The sequence below is a fragment of the Dasypus novemcinctus genome, chromosome 4 (assembly GCF_030445035.2).
Source record: "Dasypus novemcinctus isolate mDasNov1 chromosome 4, mDasNov1.1.hap2, whole genome shotgun sequence".
Classification (NCBI taxonomy): domain Eukaryota; kingdom Metazoa; phylum Chordata; class Mammalia; order Cingulata; family Dasypodidae; genus Dasypus; species Dasypus novemcinctus.
Window position 1 is genome coordinate 168,242,349 of NC_080676.1, and position 21,739 is coordinate 168,264,087.

General features: G+C 44.7%; 1 protein-coding gene and 1 pseudogene across 7 annotated transcripts in view; one reads left to right on the forward strand and one right to left on the reverse strand.

Annotated features, from left to right (window-relative positions):
- Positions 1–21,739, forward strand: part of PCNT (pericentrin) — a 152,877-nt gene that overhangs the window by 24,844 nt on the left and 106,294 nt on the right. For all 7 annotated transcript variants that reach the window (XM_058296382.2, XM_058296386.2, XM_058296381.2 and 4 more), the window contains exons 4-8: positions 3,346–3,519; positions 3,880–4,135; positions 15,978–16,033; positions 18,729–18,903; positions 19,502–19,638. In XM_058296382.2, coding sequence (XP_058152365.1) covers positions 3,346–3,519; positions 3,880–4,135; positions 15,978–16,033; positions 18,729–18,903; positions 19,502–19,638 — 798 coding nt within the window. The remainder of the gene's footprint in view (positions 1–3,345; positions 3,520–3,879; positions 4,136–15,977; positions 16,034–18,728; positions 18,904–19,501; positions 19,639–21,739) is intronic.
- On the reverse strand, positions 9,806–9,935 carry LOC131278397 (U2 spliceosomal RNA; annotated as a pseudogene).

Genomic DNA, 21,739 nt, shown 5'->3' on the forward strand with positions numbered 1-21,739 from the left:
GGCAAGGCACCAAACTCTGGAGCTATCTGCTATGACCATAGGACCTGGGTGTCTCCGTAGCCTCCAGGAGCCCCACTATTTGGGATAGTATCTACTTTGGTTGTCTATGAGATCCTGCTGAGATGTGCATAAGTGTTACCTCTCTGATGATCTCTCAGCTCATTTTGAACTCTCTCAGCCATATAAACTCATTTGTCTACCATTTCCCCCTGTTGTGCAAGGTCTTTTTCCAGTTGCCTCACCAGCTGGTGCTTGGTAGTAATCCCTTGGTACTAGGGAGGCTCATCCCCGGGAGTCATGTCCTACGCTGGTTGCGGGGAAGGTAATGCATTTACATGCTGAGTTTGGCTTAGAGAGTGGCCCATTTGAGCAACATGGAGGGTCTCAGGAGGTACCTCTTAGGTACCCTACAACATTAGGCTAAGTTGCGATTTCTAGCAAAAGGCTTATAAGCACAGTCGTCAATATCAAGGGCCCACCAATGGACCATCCTTCTTCACTCGGCATTGCCCCTGTACTTGGGGGATTGTTGCTGTTCCATTAGAGAATGTGAGAGAGCTCCCCAGGATGGGATTCAGTATTCTTTTGATTGTTGTGTCACTCTCTACTCATTGTGGCAATGCCCCATGAACATTTGAACATATTTATATACCTTATATGTATGCCGAGGTGAACTTCTCCCATACTAAATCAGTTTTAACAGGTAATCTAATTAAAGTCCCCTCAGCCGAATTTAACACAAAGGGTGTCACAACCGGAAGAATCACAAATAATCTCAAATGTCACAGGGACCGAAAAGCAGATTGTTACACATTGAATTGTGTCCCCAAAAAGATATGCTCAAGTTCCAACCCCTGGTCCCTTGTATATGAATTTGGGAATGGACTCTTTGATTTTGTGTTTAGTGAAAATCTTTTGTGTCCTGGCTGCTGGAGGCCTCTTCTGTGGGTCAGGTTTGTGTCTGGTGTCTGGCACCTAGGAGGTGCCACATCCCTAGGACTTATTTTTATGTTAATTTATTTGCTAGGAGGTTCCTGCACTATATGGTTTGCATTCGTCTCTACTACAAACCAGTGTCAGGAACAGATCTTGCTTTCATTTTCTCAGGGAGATAATTTGAGAAATAACCACCTTCACCCCCACCCCGTTCAGAGACAGGCAGGCTTCCTTGACTTCTCCCCGTGCCGGTGGGCAGCTGGGCTTCCATCCTTCCCTCCTGGGCGTTTACCCCTTCGGGACACCTGGCTTGTTCTGAGGTGGCGCTCCTGATGCCGGGCATGCCGGAACCTCAACACTGAGCTACCGATGCTCCCTCACCCCCGCATTATTTTAGGGTTCAAATCCCTCCTCCCTGTGGGGAATTCCTGTTTTTATGAGTGTTTGAAGTCATTTTTGTCATGTTTTATCCAGCAATTCTAGATGTTTGTATCAGGAATGTGTTAGGAGCAAGGCTTTCATGTTTGAAACTGACTGTTCTGTGTTACCATTTCTAATTAGAAGAAAAACTTACTTAGAACAGGATCCATAATGATGTTTGATTGACTCTCACATTTTGATTATTTCCAAGTTATTGCTGTCTTAGGTAAACGCTTGTATGCGTATTTTCCCTAGTGATTTTGAAACGTGCTGGGCTCTGGAGATTGATGGCGACAGGCGTTAGTGGAGCAACCACAGGAATGGGTGTGAAGATGGAGTGGAGGGTGGTGGTGACAGGAGCAGTGATGTGGTCATGGAGGCCGAGGGGCTTCTCAGAGACAGCAGAGGTGAGGTTGTCCCCAGGCTAGTCCTGGAGCGTGCTGGGGCGGCGGGGGGCCGGCCGTGCTGTGTGATGCGGCTGGAATGATGGCGCATGGGCATGCAGCTGCGCAGGGTCAGAGGAGACGCGGCCTGGATTTTGAATTTCATCTGAAGGGCAGCACTAGCAGTTTAAGCACAAGCATGACACAACCAGAGTTGTTTGCTAAAACATCAGCCTGGCCTCCACATTGATGAAGGCAGGTGAAGGTGTGTGCCCGTTTGGGAGAAGCGTCTGCCACGACTGGCTTGGGTGACTGTTGGGAGAGGAGGGGTGGTGCAGGCAGCCTGATGTCAGGGCTTGCTCTGAGTTGACTGTTGGGGGCTGGGTGGGGCAGCTGTAGGAGGATTCGCAGTTTTTACCGGTCTCTATGAACTGATAGAGTGTGCAGGAAAAATTGTGAGATGCCATGCAGCCAAGTAGAAAGGGCAGGGCTTGCGTGGAGCGGGGGTTGCTCCTGAAGTCAGAAGAGGGGCTGGGGCTTGCAGATCTGCATGTCCTGAATGGGGGCGCGGCAGTGGGAAGTCAGCACTCAACATGTGGGCCTGTGGGATTTCTTTTCCCTTCGGATTATTGCTGTTGAAAAAATTTCCAGAGTTGGAAATATTAAGAAAGAGCAACTTTCCCTGTGTCTCCTGACATAAGTTGTCTAAATAGCTCCTAAGGAAGGAGTTGTGCCACCTTATTCTGTACTTGAAATTGTTTGGGAACATTAGTTTAATCCTGAGACCTCAATGATATTGAGGATCAATAGTACTGTTTTAAACTTTTGCTGATGTAGTGGCTTTAAAATGATCTTTAACATTTGTGTCTTCAGGTTCGTTTACTTTTTATTGGTACTCAGCTTCTCCCAGCATTTTTATGTACTTTTCCTATCACTGTCCTCACTTTACTCATGAGGAGGCAGGCTTGGGCTGGCTAAGTAGCTGCCTAGTGTTGCACAAAGTAGTGGAAATGGAATTTGTAGCCTTCTGTTTCTGATGTTTTTAACTTTATACTAAGCCCATCGACCAGGTTGAAATTTTTCCACAATTATTTTTCAGTGACTGTGTTTTAGTTTCCTAGGCTGCCCAAAGCAGATACCATGAAATGGGTTGGCTTAAACAATGGGAATTTATTAGCTCACAGTTTGAGATCATGAGAAAGTCCGAATGAAGGCATCCTCAGGCCACTCCTTCTCTGAAGCCTGGCTGCCTTGGTGCTGGCTCCTCGATCACGTGGCAGGCGCAGGACGGCGTCTGCTGGGCGCTCCCTTCTCTGCTGGGTCTTGTTGCTTTAGCTTCTTGCTCCTGTGGCTTTCTCCCTGTCCCTCTTTCTGTACTCCTTCTGTTTATAGAGGGCTCCAGCAAGATATAAGGTCTACCCTGGGCCATGCCTTACCTGAAGTAGCCTCAGCAAATGGTCCTACCTACTTTTTTCACCTTTACACCCACAGGAATGGATTAGCTTTAAGAACATGATTTTCTGGGATACATACAGCCTTAAATCACCACAGATTGTATCTTCTCATGTGAATTATCTGGATCATGTCCTTTGCTTTCTTACCCCAGGAATGTGAACAAGGTCATGAGCTTGAAATTGCTAGTCTGAATAGCAGACATAAAGATGAACTTGACCGGCTGCGGGCAGAACTGGATGGCTGGCAGCGGAGGGCGACGGCTGAGCTCCAGCAGCAGGCAGCGGCCCACCAGGAGGAGATGCAGCGGCTGGAGCTTCAGGCCCAGGTGTGTGCGACCAGGTGTGCTCAGACCCGGCCATGTAGCTGTGGCAGAGGCTTACACCTGAAGTGGTCCCTGCTCTTGGGATGCAGTGGGTGCTGGGAATTGGGAAAGGTACCAGATAGCGGTGATCTGTCATAAAGCAGGCAGAGCCTGTGGGGGCTTGTGGGGCAGGGGCTGGCAGCAGCCCAGGTGCAGGCTTGATTAGGAGCATGTAGAATGTTTATGAAGGAGGTAAACTGGCCAACCCCAGCAGAAACGCAGTCCTGGGGCGTGTCCCCCCAGGATGAGGATGTGAGCGGCGTCGGTGTGTAGAATCGTTTGATCTCACCTGGGCCTCGTCAGACACATCTCTCTTCCTTCTAGACGGTGCATTCCCTTGAGCTAGAAGCGCTTCGCCTGAGTCTGAACAACATGCACACAGCTCAGCTGGAGCTGACTCAGACCAACCTCCAGAAGGAGAAGGAGACGGCGCTGACGGAGCTGCGGGAGATGCTCAACGGCCGCCGTGCGCAGGAGCTGGCCCTGCTGCAGAGCAGGCAGCAGTGTGAGCTGGAGCTCCTCAAGGAGCAGCACACCCGGGAGAAGGAGGAAATGGCACTCAAGTGTGGGCAGGAGACAGGTACTGCCAGGAGAGGCTTCCTTTCTAAATGCTTGCTCATTTCTTAAATAACATTGTCTCTGCTTGTAAAGTACACACTTCTGTTCCTATTTTGGGGAGTACGTGACTCCACCACGTAGCTCGTCCTGTGTCAAGCCCACACTAGGTTTCTGGACCCTGACCCATCACCATGTAGAAGGAGAGGCAGCAGTGGTGGCTGTGGTGCTCCAGTGCCACGGAAGAGTTTCTGGAGCTTGGATCATGGGCTTGTCCTCAAGTCCAGCCTCCACTTTCTTCAGTCTTGTTGACCAGCAATGCGAGTTAGTACTCTGCTAGGCTCCGGGTTTTGGGTTCAAACACTAGGTTTTGTCTTGCTCTTCCTTCCCCTTGCCTTCTATCATGATCATCAGTAGTCTTTTGCTAATTTTGGGAAATATACATTGGATGTTGATTGGTTTCTGTGCAGAAGCCTTTATTAGCATTTGTAAACATTTTAAATTTTTATTGGTTTTCTTCACACATGCTTTGTATTCTCCAAACTTACACTACATCCCCCACAGCCCCATATCTTTGTGACCTCCAGTCTACTTTCTATCTCTGCAAGTTTGCTATTTCTGGTCTTCTCTTACAAGTGACATCATGCAGTCTTTGTCTTTTTGCGTCTTGCTTATTTCACTGAACATAATGTTTTCAAAGTTTTTCCATGTTGCGGCATGTCTTAGAACTTTATTCTTTCTTATGGCCCAAGTAATACTCCATTGTGTGTAGGTTCCACATCTTGTGTATCCATTCATCTGTTGATGGGCACTAATGCTGCTGTGGACATTGGCATGCACGTGTCTGTCTGGGACCCTGATTCACGTTCTTTGGTTATATACCTAGGAGTGGAATTGCCAGGGCATATGGTTCTTTTTTAGGAACCGCTGTATTACTTTCCACAGTGGCTGTACCACTTTACATTCCTACCAGTGATACACTAGAGTTCCAGTTTATCTGCATCATCTCCAATACCTGTTATTTATTTATTTTTTTATGAGGTACCTAGGATTGACCCCGGGACTTCATACTTGGGAAGCCAAGTACTCAACCACCAAGCTACATCTGCTTCCCTTGTTTTTAAAAAGTAGTAGCCATCCATGTGGGTGTGAAGTGGTATTTCATTATGGTTTGATTTGTATTTCCTAATGACTAGTGATGTTGAACATCTTTTCATGTGCTTATAGGTCATTTATTTTCTCTGGAGAAATGTCTATTTTTTAAGAGAGTTCCTTTTTTCTTAGGTCATGAAGATTTGCCTCTTTATATTCTTTTTTTTTAAAGATTTATTTTTTATTTATTTCTCTCCCCTTTCCTGTCCCCCCCTCCAGTTGTCTGCTTTCTGTGTCTATTCGCTGTGTGTTCTTCTGTGTCTGCTTGTATTCTTTCAGCGGTACCCGGAATCTGTGTCTTGTTTTGTTGTGTCATCTTGCTGCGTCAGCTTTCTGTGTGTGTGCTACCATTCCTGGGCAGGCTGCACTTTTTTTGTTCTGGGTGGCTCTCCTTATGGGTCGCACTCCTTGCGCGTGGGGCTCCCCTACGCAGGGGACACCCCTGTGTCAGGGTACTCCTTGCGCGCATCAGCACTACACGTGGGCCAGCTGCACACGGATCAAGGAGGCCTGGGTATGAACCCTGGACCTACCATGTGGTAGACGGATGCCCTATCCGTTGGGCCACATCTGCTTTCTTCTTTGTTATCGTCTAAGAGTTTTATAGTTTGACATACATTTAGGTCCTTGAGCCGTTTTGAATGGCTGTTTGTATGTAGTACGAGATGGAGCTCCACTTTCATTCTTTTGTATGTGGATATCCAGTTTACCCAACGCAATTTGTTGAAGACTTTCTTTTCCCCATGGCATGTACTTAGCATCCTTGTTGAAGATGAATTGACCTTAGATGTGTAGTCTGTTAGGCCCCAAAGCTGGGCCTTTGGGGATAACCAGAGAAAAAAACTTTTAACACTATAGTCAGGCAGAACTTATATTTATTATGTGTGGAGACAGGAGCTAAGGTCATTCTAAAGTGACTCAGACCCGACTCCCTGTGCTGTGGTTTTACTCTTGCCTAAATACCCAAGTTACTCCTTAGCATTTGCTTTGATTATGCGTTAGCTTTTATGCATATGGATGCACACACATAGCTAGTTATGTAATTGTTCAGGAATTCATGCACATACATTGTATGATCAAAAAAGGGGCAGAGGGAAGCCCTATCCATTGGACTTGGCCCAATGGATAGGGCTTCTGCCTACCACATGGGAGGTCCACGGTTCAAACCCCGGGCCTCCTTGACCCGTGTGCAGCTGGCCCACGTGTAGTGCTGATGCGCACAAGGAGTGCCCTGCCACACAGGGGTGTCCTCCGCGTAGGGGAGCCCCACATGTAAGGAGTGCGCCCCGCAAGGAGAACTGCCCAGTGTGAAAGAAAGTGCAGCCTGCCCAAGAATGGTGCTGCACACATGGAGAGCTGACACAGCAAGGTGACGCAACCAAAAGAAACACAGATTCCCGTGTTGCTGATAAGGATAGAAGCGGTCACAGAAGAACACACAGCAAATGGACACAAAGAGCAGACAACCAGGGCAGGGGAAGGGGAGTGAAATAAAAAAAAACAAGGGCAGATAACTCCACCCCTGGGTTGGAAATTTGCTATGCTAATTAAGCAAGTTGAAGTGAGGACAGCCTGGGGCGCTTCTGTGTCTGTTTGGCCAACTGGTTGAAGCTGGTTTTTATACTTCATTGCTTCAGCAGAATGTTCTTGACCACCAAAAGTGGAATTTGGCACCAAGAGAGGGTTGTATTTCATTATCTTCTAATGTACATATAATTCTTTTCTTTGTATCCTAGCAACAGGGAGAGAAATAAGTTACTTTCAGGTATTCTGTCATCCTGCGTCCATCAGGTCTGTTTCTGGACTTTCAGTTCTGTTCCCTTGTTTTGTATTCAGTGACTTTTGGTATTATAATCACAGAGTTATGCATTCATGACTGCAATCAATTTGAGTATTTTCATTACTCCAAAAAAAAAAAACCCTTACCCCTTAGCAGTCACCTCTCAAGCCCTTTATCCTTCCCCTGCCATATATAACTGCTAATCATATTCCATCCCTGTAAATTTACTTTTATTTACATTTTATATAAGTGGGGTCAAACAGTATATAGTACATTATGTCTGGTATCTTTCACTTAATGTAATTTTTTTTGTTTTACAGTTATTGGAAAAATATTAATATATTACTATTCACTTCAGTCCATAGTTTGCTCTAGGTGTATTTTTGCCCAAATACCACCCCATTATAAACACCTTTTAAAAAATCAGTTTTATTGATACATGTGAGTAAAGCATACAATCCAGTCCATCCAAAGCATACAGTCAGTGGTATTTGGGTTAATCATATAGTTGTGCATTCATCATTTCAGTCATTATTAGAACATTCTCATTATTTCAATAATAATAAACAAAAAAGCTCTACCTCTTAATAACCTCACAGTCTCTCTGCTTCCCGTGCTGTACATAGCTGATATTCTGTTTCTGTTTTTCCAATTTATTTGTGTTTCTATTTTGTATAGATGGAGTCAAACAATATGTAATACCTTTGGTCTTGTTTCTTTCACTTAGTATCTTTCCTTTTTTTTTCTCTCATTAATATACATTTGTTCTGATTCATGGAAGAACTTTCTTAGATTTGCACTATTGACCACACTCAGAGGGTTCACTTGCTCTGCAGTCCCATGCTTCATCCTCTAGCTTTCCTTCTAGTGGCTTACACAGCCCTGCACTGTTGCTGTGAACCACAGTCACACGCCCATGTTAGCACTGTTAATTACATTCACTATAATGTGCTGTTGTCACCTCTGTCCATGTTATTACAAATTCTGCACAAATTAGGCCTCAGCTCCCCATTCTCTACCTTCATTCTGTCTTCTGGTGACCTCTATTCTAGCTATTAACTCCATGAATTTGCTCATTGTATTTAGCTCATGTTAGTGAGCTCATGCAGCGGTTGTCCTTTTGTCAACGTTATGTCTTAAAGACTCATCCATGTTGTATGCATCAAGACTTCATTTCTTCCTACTGCTGAATAATATTTGGTTGTGTGTACATACCACGTTTTGTTTACCCACTCATTGGTTGATGGACACTTGGGTTGTTTCCATCTTTTGGCAGTTGTGAATAATGCTGCTATGAACATTGGTGTGCAGATATCTGTTTGTGTCCTTGTTTTCAGTTTTTCTGAGTGTATTTCCAGTAGTGTGATTGCTGGATCATATCGCAGATCTATATTCAACTTCTTTAGGAACTGCCAAACTGTCTTCCTTGCTGGCTGTACCATTCTATATTCCCACCAACAGTGAATAAACGTTCTATCTCTCCACATCCTTTCCAACACTTGTAGGTTTCTGCTTTTTTAATAGTAGCCATTCTAGAAGTTGTGAAATGATATCTAATTATAGTTTTGATTTGCCATCTGTAATCTAATAGGTAGTGATGTTGGACATCTTTTCATGTGCTTACTTGCCGTTTGTATTTGCTCTTTGGAAAAATGTCTATTTAAGACTGTTGCCCATATTTTATTTGGGTTGCTTGTCTTTTTATTGTTGAGTTGTGAGATCTCTTTATATATATCATTGATATTAAACCCTTACAGGATATGTGGTTTCCAAATATTTTCTCCCATTGAGTAAGCGGCCTTTTCACCTTCTTGACAAAATCCTTTGAAGCACAGAAGTGTTCAACTTTGAGAAAAAATTAATTAAAAATTTTTTTTAAAGTGTTCAACTTTGAAGAGGTCACAATCTTATTTTTTCTTTCATTGCTTGTGTTTTGGGTGTGTGTTTTCAGAAACCACCACCTACCATAAGATTTTAAAGATGCTTCCCTACATTTTCTTCTAGGAATTTTGTGGTTCTGGCTTTTATATTTAGGTCTTTGATCCATTTTTAGTTAGTTTTTGTATAAGGAGTGACATAGGAGTTCTCTTTCAATTGTTTTTTATCATTAAAAAAAATTATTGATGTATATCACTCATACATGAACATACATAAAGAATAAGTGTATAGTAGTAGTTATGAACTTAAAAAACAAACATGCATGACATCAGTATGATTATAGGGCTCTCATACTTCACCCCACCACCAATACTTTGCATTGTTGTGAAACATTTTTAACTAATAATTAAAGAGTGTCCTCAAAATATTACTGTGAACCAAAGTATCTTACATTTGATGTATTTTTCCCCCAACACACCCTAGTATTATTATTATTAATGATGGTGATGATGATGTCATTTATACATGTACATACATAAACAATAAGCATATAGTAAAAGTTGTGAGCTTACAAAACAAACATGCATAACATAATACAGGGGTCTCATACATGAACCCACCACCATCAGCTTGCATTGTTGTGAGACATTTGTTGTAAATTATGGAAGCATATCCTCAAAATCTTTATCTTACATTTGGTGTATTTTTCCCCCAATCTACCCTATTATTATTTTTTAAATATGTATTTATGACAGAAGTTGTAAACTTATAAAACAGTTGTGCACATGTGCAGAATTCCCATCCAGTACCACTCTGTTGACACACCACACTGTGGGAGAACATTTGTTACAGATTATGAGATAATGTCAGATTATTGCCAGGTCCATAGGGTACATTTGGCACACTATTTCCATACTTTCACATTATCAACACAGTACATCTTTGGCATAGATGCATGAATATTACATTGTTACTGTTACTACACTTGATCTTAGCCAAAAGGCTGAGAAGCGATCACATTACATTGTTACTGTTAATCACACTCCATAGATCACTCCAGCTGTATTTTTCCCATGCTTCTTCACATTCCCACCACCTTGCAGTAGTGATGTACATCTGCTCTAGCTCACAAAGGACACTCTTGCAGCTGTATCATCAACCACAATTCTCATCCACCTCTGGGTTTACTGTGTTATTCAGTCCCTAGATTATTCTCTACCTTTCTGTCAATTGGCATTTACATCCCTAGACTACCCTTTTCAGCCACATCCCCATTTATCAACTAGCTATTACTCACTATGTGTTACCATCCACTCTATACATTTCCACACTTTACATTGAAGCTAATTAGAACTTCTACATTCATTAAAATCAGTAGTCCATCTCAGTCCTTCTCTTATCTCCTTTAAGAATCCACCACCTACCACCAGGTCTTGAAGATATTTTCCTACAATTTCTTCTAGAAGTTTTATGGTTCTTGCTTTTATTTTTGGTTTTTGATCAATTTTGAGTTAATTTTTGGATAAGGTATGAGATAGGGGTCCTATTTCCTTCTTTCAGCTGTGGATATACAGTTCTTTCAGCACCATTTGTTGAATGGACTGTTCTGCCCGAGCTGTGTGGGTTTGACAGGCCAGTCAAAGATCACTTCACCGTACTGGAGGGTCTGTTTCTGAACGATAAATTTGGTTCCATTGGTCTATGTGTCTGTCTTTATGCCAGCACCATGCTGTTTTGTAAAAAATTTTTTGAAGTATATCACTCATACATAAACATATATAAACAATAAGTATATAATAATAGTTGTGAACTTACAAAACAAACATATATAACATCATACAGGACTCTCATAACTCGCCCTACCACCAATAACTTGAATTGTTGTTAAACCTTTTAAATTCATGATTAAAGAGCATTGTCAAAATATTACTACTAAACAAATTATTTTCCCCCCATCCAATCCTATTATTATCTTTATATCATTTATGCATGAATATACATGAACAATTAAGTATATAGTAAAAGTTGTGAACTTACAAAGCAAACATGCATAACATCACACAGGGGTAACATACATCATCCCTCCACCAAAGCCTTGCATTGTCATGAGATGTTTGTTACAAATTATGAAAGAATATTGTCAAATCTAACTACTGATCATGCTCCTTATTTTATATTTGGCGTGTTTTTCTCCCAACCCACCCTATTATTATTTTTTAAATATATTTTTAGACAGAAGTTGTAAACTTATGAAGCAATCATGCACATGTGCACAATTCCCAAACAATACCCCTCCATCAACACACCACAATGTGGTGTTGTCATTTGCTACAGATAAAATAATATCATCTGATTGTTACCATGTCCATAGTGTACATTTGGCTCACATTTTCCATACTGCCTCAGTATCAACACAGTACATCTTTCGCACAGATGTAAGAATATTATTACTACTAACCACAGTCCATAAGTCACTCCAGCTGTATTTTTCCCATGTTTCTCTACATTCCCAACACCCTGCAGTAGTGATAAACATTTACTCTAGCTAACAAAGAACACCCTTGCATCTGTGCCATCAACCACAATTCTCATCCACCTCGTGGTTTACTGTGCTATCCAGTTCCTAGATTATTCTCTAGCATTCTGTCATTTGGCATTTACATAACTAGACTACCATTTTCAGTCACATCCCTATTTATAAACTAGCTGTTACTCACTTTATGTTATCATCTACTCTATACATTTCCACAATATTAAAGTAAAGCTAATTAAAACTTCTACATACATTAAACATCAGTAGTCCACTCAGAGTTTTTTTTAAATGCTAATTTACACTTTTTAAAAAAAGATTTATTTGTTTTTCTCCCCTTCCCCCCCCACTCCCCTACCCTGGTTGTCTGTTCTCTGTGTCTATTTGCTGTGTCTTCTTCTTTGTCCGCTTCTGTTGTTGTGTTGTTGTCAGTGGCACTGGGAATCTGTTTCTTTTTGTTGCGTCATCTTGTTGCGTTAGCTCTCTGTGTGTGCGGCGCCATTCCTGGGCAGGCTGCACTTTCTTTCGCGCTGAGATTCTCTCCTTATGGGGCGCACTCCTTGCGTGTGGGGCTCCCCTATGCGGGGGACACCCCTGCGTGGCATGACACTCCTTGCGCGCATCAGCACTGCGCATGGGCCAGCTCCACATGGGTCAGGGAGGCCCGGGGTTTGAACCACGGACCTCCCATGTGGTAGATGGATGCCCTAACCACTGGGCCAAGTCCACTTCCCCACTCAGTCCTTCTTTTATCGCCTTTAACAATCCACCACCTACCACCGGGTCTTGAAGATATTTTCCAATAATTTCTTCTAGAAGTTTTATGGTTCTTGCTTTTATTTTTAGTTTTTTGATCCATTTTGAGTTAATTTTTGGATAAGGTATGAGATAGGGGTTCTCTTTTCTTTTTTCAGCTATAGATGTCCAATTTTTTCACCCTCATTTGTTGAATGGATAGTTCTGCCTGAGCTGTGTGGGTTTGACAGGCTTGTCAAAAATCACCTGACCATACCTGTGAGGGTCTGTTTCTGAAAAATAAATTTGGTTCCATTGGTCTGTTATGTCTGTCTTTAGGCCAGGACCATGCTGTTTTTACCGCTATAGGTAGATATTATGATTTAAAGTCTGGAGATGAGGGTTCACATTTCCTTTTTATGATATTTCTGGCTATTCAGGACTCCTTACCCTTCCAAATTAATTTAATGATTGTGTTTTCATTTTTTCTTTAATGCTGGTAGAATATTTATTTTAGGAGTGCATTAAATCTGTATATAAATTTGAGTAGAATTGACTTTTTTTTTTTAAGATTTATTTTTTTATTTATTTCTCTCCCCTTCTCGCCTCCCCCCCCCCAGTTGTCTGCTCTGTGTCTGCTCACAGTGTTCTCTTCTGTGACTGCTTCCATCCTTATCAGCGGCCCCGGGAATCTGTGTTTCTTTTTGTTGTGTCATCCTGTTGTGTCAGCTCTCTTTGTGTGTGGTGCCATTCTTGGGCAGGCTGCACTTTCTTTCACGCTGGGCAACTCTCCTTATGGTGCGCACTCCTTGTGCGTGGGGCCCCCCTATGCAGGGGATACCCCTGTGTGGCCCGGCACTCTTTGTGTGCATCAGCACTATGCATGGGCCCCACATGGGTCAAGGAGGCCCGGGGTTTGAACCGTGGACTTCCCATGTGATAGACGGACGCCCTATCCATTGGGCCAGGTCTGCTTCCCAGAATTGACATCTTAATATTTAGTCTTCCAATCCATTAGCATAGAATGTTCTTCTAATTATTTAGAGCTTTTTTGATTTGTTTTAACATTGAGTTACAGTTTCTGAATACAAGTGCTTTACATCACTGGCTAAGTTTATTCCTGACTATTTGAGTTTTATCTGTCATATTTTATTTTAACCACTCTTTTGACGTTTTTAGTTACTTTTATTGATATAATCATCATTTCTAGACTCTCTTCCGTCTTTTCTTTTCAGGCTCTAGCACACCCTTTAGTATTTCCTGAAAATCTGTTCTCTTGCTTAGAAATTCTCTCAGTTTCTGTTTATCTGTGAATATTCTAATTTCGCCCTTCTTTTTGAAAGGCAGTCTTGCTGGATATAAGATTCTTGGCTGAAAGTTTTTCTCCTGCAGTATCTTAAATATATCAGACCAGTGTCTTCTTGCCTCCATGGTTTCTGGTGAGAAATCAGCCCTTAATCTTATTGGATATTCCTTATATGTTATGCATTGCTTTTCTCTTGCTGCTCTTAGAATTCTCTCTTTGTCTTTGTCATTTGACATTCTGATGAGTATGTGTCTTGGAGTTGGTCTATTTGGATTTTTTCGGATGGGAGTACATTGTGCTTCTTGAACAGGGATACCTATGTCCTTCAATAGGCTTGGGAAATTTTCTCCCATTATTTCTTTAAATATTCCTTCTGCCCCCTTTCCCTTCTCTTTTCCTTCTGGGACACCCATGACACATATGTTTGTATGCCTTTTGCTATCATTTAGTTCCCTGAGCTCTTGTTCAATTTTTTCCATTCTTCATCTGTTCTTTTGTATGTTCACTTTCAGAGGCCGTTTCTTCAAGCTCACCAATCTTTTCTTCTGCCTTCTCAAATCTTCTATTATATGATTCCAGTGTTTTTTAAATTATTGCATCTTTCATTCCCATAGTATCTGCTATGTTTCTGTGTATGTTTTCAAATTCTTCTTTGTCCTCATCCAGTGTCTTCTTAATATCCCTAATCTCTTTTGCCATCTCATTGGTTTATTAAGGAGATTTGTTTGAACTACTGTGATTAGTTGTTTCTACTCCTTGATGTCATCTGGAGGCTTATCTTGTTTCTTTAACTGGGCCGTAGCTTCTTGTTTCTTGGTGTGGATTGTAATTTTTTGTTGGTGTCTTGGCATCTGGCTTACTGGAGTATTTATTCTGGGTGCAGTTTTCTCTTTAGTTTAGGGCGTTCTGCCCTTTTTTCCTTGCAGGTTGGGCAGTAGGAACCAAGGTTGTAATTGGTGCTGTAAGCTGTGGTGGCTCAAGCTGCCCTCTCTATTCCAGGGACTGATGAAGCATTTCCCAACTTTCTCCTTTGCCAGGGGTCGGGACAGAGCCACAGCTGTGTGGAATAATCCAAGTTGTGCAGGCCTAGACTGTAGTTGCCCAGAGAGACTGATGAAGCTTCATGCCCCTTTCTCCCTGCCTGGGGTGGGGATGGAGCTGCAGGTGTGGGCAGCAGTCTATGCAGTGTGGGTTCAAGATGATTGCAGTTGCCCTGGTAGACTTCTGATTTTCAATCTGTGTCAGTCAAAGGTACCTGCAGTTAGCTGGATGGGCTGGTGCAGGGCCTGCCAGCTTTCTCCCTGCCAGAGGTGGGGCTGAAGCCTAGTCCAGGGCTGCAGGCCCATCTGGGTGAAAGAAACTGGTTCCTACCATTACTGTGATTTTCAGTCAGCCTGGCTTCCCCTCAGGCTGCGGGCAGAGTCAAAATGGCAGTCACAGGCCTCTTTCCAACTTGGGCAGATTCACACCCCAGTGTTCCCAGGGTTAATCTTAGCCAGCCGAGTCTACCAATCAGTAGCTGAAACTTTAAGCCAACCATTTCTTCTTCCCTTTTTTTTTTTTGGAAATAGAGCTTCCAATTCCAGCTGCAGAATAGCTCGTACCTCCAGAATAGGATAATTACCGGCCTTTGCGGCTTGGCTGGTAATTTCCCGGTGAGGCTGGCGCAGGTCAGTGTCATTACTCTGAAAAGGAAAATTCCACAGCCCTTAACAGCCCTTCCCCAGCCCTTCGTAACCACTAATTTAATATCATCTTTATAAATTGATTTATATATACATTTTATGTAAATGGAATTATAAAATATATGGTACTTTGTGTCTGGTTTCCTTCAGTTAGCATAATATGTTTTTTTGTCTCATATTAACATCTTGTAGTATTAACATATATTTGATTAGGTTCAAAGAAAGACTGTCTTATGTATGCAATTTCACCCATGTTCATATTTCATATATGGTTTTATATGCTATATAGTCCCCTGTTAAATTTTTTAGCTTTCCTTTTAATAATATATATGACCTTAGACTTTCCCTTTAAACCACTCTCAGACCCACTTAATAGTATTGCTAATTACTAACATTATGTTAGGCTTTTTTTACCTTTTCTATACATTTCCAAGATTAACACAATCCAAAGATTAACACACATGATCCTATATATAGAAAATTCTGAAATGACAAAGCTACTTGAGCTAATAATTTCAGCAAGGTGGCAGCATACAAGATCAACACGCAAACATCAGTAATATTTTCTAGTACTGAATAATCTGAGGAGGAAATTAGAGACAAAATTCCATTTACAATAGTAAGAAAAAGATTCAGATACCTAGGAATCAATTTAATCAAAGACGTACAGGACCTATATGCAGAAAACTATAAAACAATGCTAAAAGAAATAAAAAAATACCTAAACAAATGGAAAGACACCTGTGTTCATGGATTGGAAGGCTAATTATCCTGAGCTACTCTTTTTTGTTTTTATTGCAGCCGAACTGAAGGAGAAGTTAGAATCTGAAATGGAGAAAAATGCACAGATATTAGAGGTATGCTGTGAATGGTTAGAATATGTAATTCTTTATATACGATATTTTTCCTTTTCCTCCTGTTTCTCCAAAGCACCCTAAATCCCCCAGAAGGAAAACTTATCTGGAATCAAACAAAATTCACCCAAAGCTTTCATAGCATGTGCTGGTAGAAAATGTATCACATTTTCTGGTAGAGGTAAGCCTTCTTTTATTTGTACAGTTTGTGTTTGCCAGGATAAATTTTTTGTCTGATGTTGGCTTCTTATGTAAAAGGTAGACGCTCGCCCCTGCCCTAACAGTTGCTTACTCAGTGCTCCCACAGCTAGGTGCTGTTCTCTGGGGCGAAGCAGCGAACGGGCCAGTGGACCTCTGCCCACGTGGGGCTGCGTTCAGAGGCTGGGGACGGTGTGGGCCGACTGAGTGGACGCCACTGTGCGCCCGATGCAGGGACTGTCTTGGGGTGTCGTGTGCAGGTGGCACTTGTCTGCAGCGTGGTGAGCAAAGCTGGGCAGGTGACCTTTGCAGAAGGCTCTTGGGGAGTGAGGGGTTGTGCTGTGTGGGCTGACCAGGTGCTTTTGGGTCCCCTTAGGCGATTGGAGTGCAGGGCCTGCTTGGTGTCCCGCTGTGAGCAGATGGGGATCAGGATGTGGCCCCAGAGAGTTTAGAGCGAGGAGTGGACCAGTCTCCGTGGCTGCTGTTCGGGAAGGTCAGGGGATGCGCAGGGACAGCATATGGACGCCATGGCCAGCATCCAGGCTGGGGTGATGGAGATGGCTGTAGAGAAGTTGGAGCGCCCATGAGTTCCTGGGGGCGGGCAGGAGAGGAGGTGCTGTGGGTGCAGCCTGGCTGTGTTAGCTCAGTCTCACGTGCCTGGTTGAGGTGTCCTCTAGATGCCCAGTGGTAATATCGCAAGGCATTTGGATATTAGAGTGGAATTTGGGGGTAGTCTGCACTGGCTGTGAAGAATAGAGTGTCATGAGATATTAAAGGGTCACTGAAGCCACAGGTATGGTTAGTGGAGCTGGTGGACCTGGAACAGAGAAGAGGGCCAGGGCCGGGATGCAGGAAGAGGGAGGAGAGAAGCCTGAGCAGGAGCTGTTGGGAGTGGAGGCGAGTCAGGAAGGCTTTAGGATGAGGTGGCAGAGCCAGCACTGGTGGCCTCAGAGCGCCCCAGCAGAGCTTTTTGGAGAGAGGATGGGGAGAGGATGGGGAAATGAAGATGGTGCAGGCTGAAGGTTCACTGGGAGCTTCGAGGTAAAGTTGCAGTGGTTGGCAGAGTGCGTGTCTGAGTGCTGACGGACTGTTCCAGAGAGAAGCCGAGGCCCAGGGAGAGGGGTGAGCCTGGCGCTAGAGCCTCTCAAGGAACTTGCTTGGGTTTTCCTCTGGCCTTGGGTGCTGTGGGTGCCCCAGGAAATGCATGTGGGGAGCGTAGGAGAGAGGAAGTGCTGGGGATCCCCATGACGAGTCAGGAAGTGACCCCCACAGCATCAGGGCCACGTCTGCAACTGCATGGTTGTCCTCCAACTCGCACCCCTTTTTCCCCTTTTGGGGGAAAGAGAAGCAGGGAGTTCTGTTCTTTGGAATAATAGGTTTATTTCTGAGATGTTCCTCACTATTCTAGCAGGGCCGTGTGTTGGGGCGTGTGCTCTGCATGGTGTATGGGCTGTGGTGTCGGGGTGTGTGGTCTGCATGGTCTCTGGGCCGTGGCATCGGGGTGTGTGTTCTGTGTGGTCTGTAGGCCGTGGCATTGGGGTGTGTGTTCTGCAGGCCGTGGCATTGGGTGCGTGTTCTGAAGGCTGTGGTGTCGGGGTGTGTGGTCTGCAGGCCGTGGCATTGGGGTGCGTGTTCTGTAGGCTGTGGAATCAGGGTGCGTGTTCTGCGTGTTCTGCAGGCCGTGGCGTCGGGGTGCGTGTTCTGCGGGCCGTGGCGTCGGGGTGTGTGTTCTGCGGGCTGTGGCGTCGGGGTGCGTGGTCTGCGGGCCGTGGCGTGTGGTCTGTGGGCCGTGGCATTGGGGTGTGTGGTCTGCGGGCCGTGGCATTGGGGGGGCGTGGTCTGCAGGCTGTGGTGTCGGGGTGCGTGTTCTGCAGGCCGTGGCGTCGGGGTGCATGGTCTGCGGGCCGTGGTGTCGGGGTACGTGGTCTGTGGGCTGTGGTGTTGGGGTGCTTGGGGTGCGTGGTCTGCGGGCCGTGGCGTCGGGGTGCGTGGTCTGTGGGCTGTGAGCAGCTGGTTGCTGAGGTTGCGGATGCTCCGTCCTCGCCTCTTGGGCCGTCTCGCTGGCCTCTTGGGGTGTCGTGTGGGACAGTGTTGGTCCTGGGCGGGGGGCTGCTGCGGCCCTCCACCCCTCTGCCCTGCTCGGTGGGAACCTGCCTCGGAGGCATGAGGACAGTGCCCACCCCTGGACACCCCAGGGCTTCCCAGGAAGCCAGCTGTGGGGTTGTGGGGGGCTGTCTGATGGGTTGTTCTTTGGCTTCAGAGACCGAATCCATTTCTAGAGTAGCTGATGTTTGTTCTTTGCTCCTTTTTCTTTGCTGTTTGCCTGTCAGTCCCTTCTAGGAGATGGAGGGTTGCCTAGAGCATCTAAAGCTTCTGTCCTTTAGTAACTGGGAGGAGGGTGCTGCTTACTCATGGTTTTGACTGTACAATTTATGTTTCTTTACCACAGATCAGGTCATCAACTAATGACCATAATTTCTTTTTTCTTTATTTAAATTAGACCCTGAAGCGAGACTGGGAATTGGAGAGAGATTTATGCTTAGAAAATCTACGTAAAGAATTATCTGAAAAGCATCAGTCAGAAATGGAGACTTTACAAAACCAATTTAAAAATGAATTGGCAGAACAGAAAGCTGAGTTGGAGAGGATTTTTCAAGCCAAAAATCAGACTGAATGTGAGCATTTATTTAAAATAAGCATGTTTGGAAGAAGGAACTGTTTTCTTATGTAACCCCAGAATAAATGTCAAGAGTTCACCTGATATGTAATTGAACCTGCACTTGTGACATGCGTTGTAAAATTCTCAACAGCCATTTCCATGTGTTATGTTGAGATGGTGGAGTGGGTCGGCAGCGGGAGACAGCAGCGTCAGGTGCTGTGTCCCCTCCTTGGCCAGGGCCTCTGAGCAAGGACGGTCCTTCAAGGTTTTCTAAAACCTACCTGACACCTGCCAAAGTTACTTTTTCTGTGTAGAACTATCAAGTGCCCCCAAACTGGTATCATGGTTGTTGACGCCTTACCCTCAGGTGGCACGTCTTCCGTGGTGCACACACAGTAGTAGTAGTGGGGTACACAGGGTAGTGGGGTGGCTGCTGAGAACAGCTCCTGCATGGAGATGCCTTACTGCCCGCTGCGCGCTTGGTGCCGCCTGCCTGTGGAGTCCGCGAGGCGCTCAGCACGGTGCAGCCCTCCCCGCTACTGCATGCAGTGTGCCTGTAGGCGTGCCTGCTGCTGCGCCATTGCGAGCTAAGTGCAATTTGTTCTGCTCCGCAGCTACCCTCTCAAGTCTAGAGACTCAGCATGAAGCAGCCATTCAGAAGTTACGTGAAGAGTTACAGTCTGAACATTGCCAGTACTTAGAAGACATGGAGGTGAAATTCAAGGAAAAGGAAAGAGAGAAACAGCTAGAGGTAGGCAGGGATTTATTTACTTTTAACTACTTTGTCATAGGCAAGTTTTAGAAGATTTTGGAATTGAGCCGTTTCATATTGGGCTGGGTAAATTGGTTACACAGAGCTCTCAGCAATATAATATGCATCCCCCCCATTTTTTTTTAACATACACATATTTAAAAATAACACCAGATTTCGTAAACAATGGGTTCAGTGGGCTAATATTGCTTCCAAAGAACTCCCCAAAGTGGAGCTGACCATCTTCAGATACCAGTTGCCTGCTTGCGCGTGTGACCCTGTGCTGCCTGGTGGGTGAACGTGGTGTGTGATGCGTGTGGCAAAGGTGCTTGGCCAGACACGTTTTCATACATGGTGGCCGTTCTAGTTTCCTGGGTCATTCCAGCAAATGCCACTAAATGGGTTGATGTAAATGGATATTTATTAGCTTACAGTCCTGAGGCTGAGAAAATGTCCAAATCAAGGCGTCATCGGGACAGTGCTTCCTTTCTGAAGACCAGCTGTCGTGATCCTGGCTCCTCTGGTGTCTTCTGGCTTTCTCCTTCTCTCCGAGTTTTGTTCATTTCAGCTTCTTGTTCCTGTGGCTTTCTCTCTCCCTCTTTCTGTATTCATTCTGCTTACGAAGACTCCAGCAGGAGGATTGAAGCTCCTGTCCTGATTGAGGTGGGCTTCATCTCAACTGAGGAAACCTCATCAAAAGGTCATTCTTAAGATGGTTTTATACCCACAGGAGTGGGTGAACTTTAAGAACATGTTTTTCTGGGGTACATATGGTTTCAAACCACTACACTTCACCCTGTGGACATCAAAAAGACATTTTCCTTCTTTCTTTCTCTTTTTAGATTTATTTATTTCTCTCCCCTCCCCCCACCCCCACCCCGGTTGTCTGTTCTCTGTGTCTATTTGCTGTGTCTTCTTTGTCCGTTTCTGTTGTTGTCAGCAGGACTGGAATCTGTGTTTCTTTTTGTTGCGTCATCTTGCTGTGTCAGCTCTCCGTGTGTGCAGCGCCGTTCCTCGGCAGGCTGCACTTTCTTTGGCACTGGGCAGCTCTCCTTACGGGATGCACTCCGTGCGCGTGGGGCTCCCCTACGCGGGGGACACCCCTGCGTGGCACGGCACTCCTTGCGCATATCAGCACTGTGCATGGGCCAGCTCCACACGGGTCAAGGAGGCCTGGGGTTTGAACTGCGGACCTCCCATGTTCCCATGTGGTAGACGGACGCCCCAACCACTGGGCCAAGTCCGCCACCCAACATTTTCTTTCTAAATGCAAAATACATTCATTTCATCATAATATCCCAAAAGCCTTAAGTCCTTTCAGAAACAATGCTTAGTGCAAAGTTTTATCAAAATCAGTTACAAATGTGGTCTGTCCTGGAGCACAGTTTCCCTCTGTCTGTGGACCTTTGAAACCCAGAAAACAAGTGATCTGCTTCCATTATACAATGGAGAGGTAGGCATAGGATAAACATTCTCATTTCCATAGGGAGAAATTGGAAGGAAAACAGGTCACGGGTCCCCAGCAATTCAATCCATGCCCTACATGACAAACCCTGTTAGATTTCAAGGTCTGGGAGTCCCCTATGGAAGGACGTTTCCTCCTTGGGTCCTGGTGGAGTGGCAGCCCCCATCCCTTCCAAGCACTTGCTCAGGGGCCACGGTTTCCCCAACACTGGGTGAAGGCTCCACCCTCTCTAGACATCGGGTGGCAGCCAGGCCCTGTGCAATCCCTGGGGCATCTGAGAAACCTGGAGTGGTAACATTTCCTGGAGAATGAGGCAGAAGGTCTACCCTCTCCAAGTGATGGGTCAGATTCACCTTTTCCACATATATAGGTGGGTCTGTTCTCTTGGCCCAAGAAGATATATTCTGTCCAGGCCTCAGTTTCCATGCTTCTGCCTTTGAAGTGATTTTTTCCTTCAGCTTGTCCTTTTTCTGGCCCTTTTAGTCCAGGCTGGCAGTGGTTCTGTTCATACAGATCTCACAAAGAACTCGTTGGTTTTGCATGCAGCACATGGGGGTCCAAACTGTCAGACAGTAGGCCTTTGTACAGGTCCTCCCTGGATAACCACTCCTCCAGTCCTGCCTTGCACTGAATGGC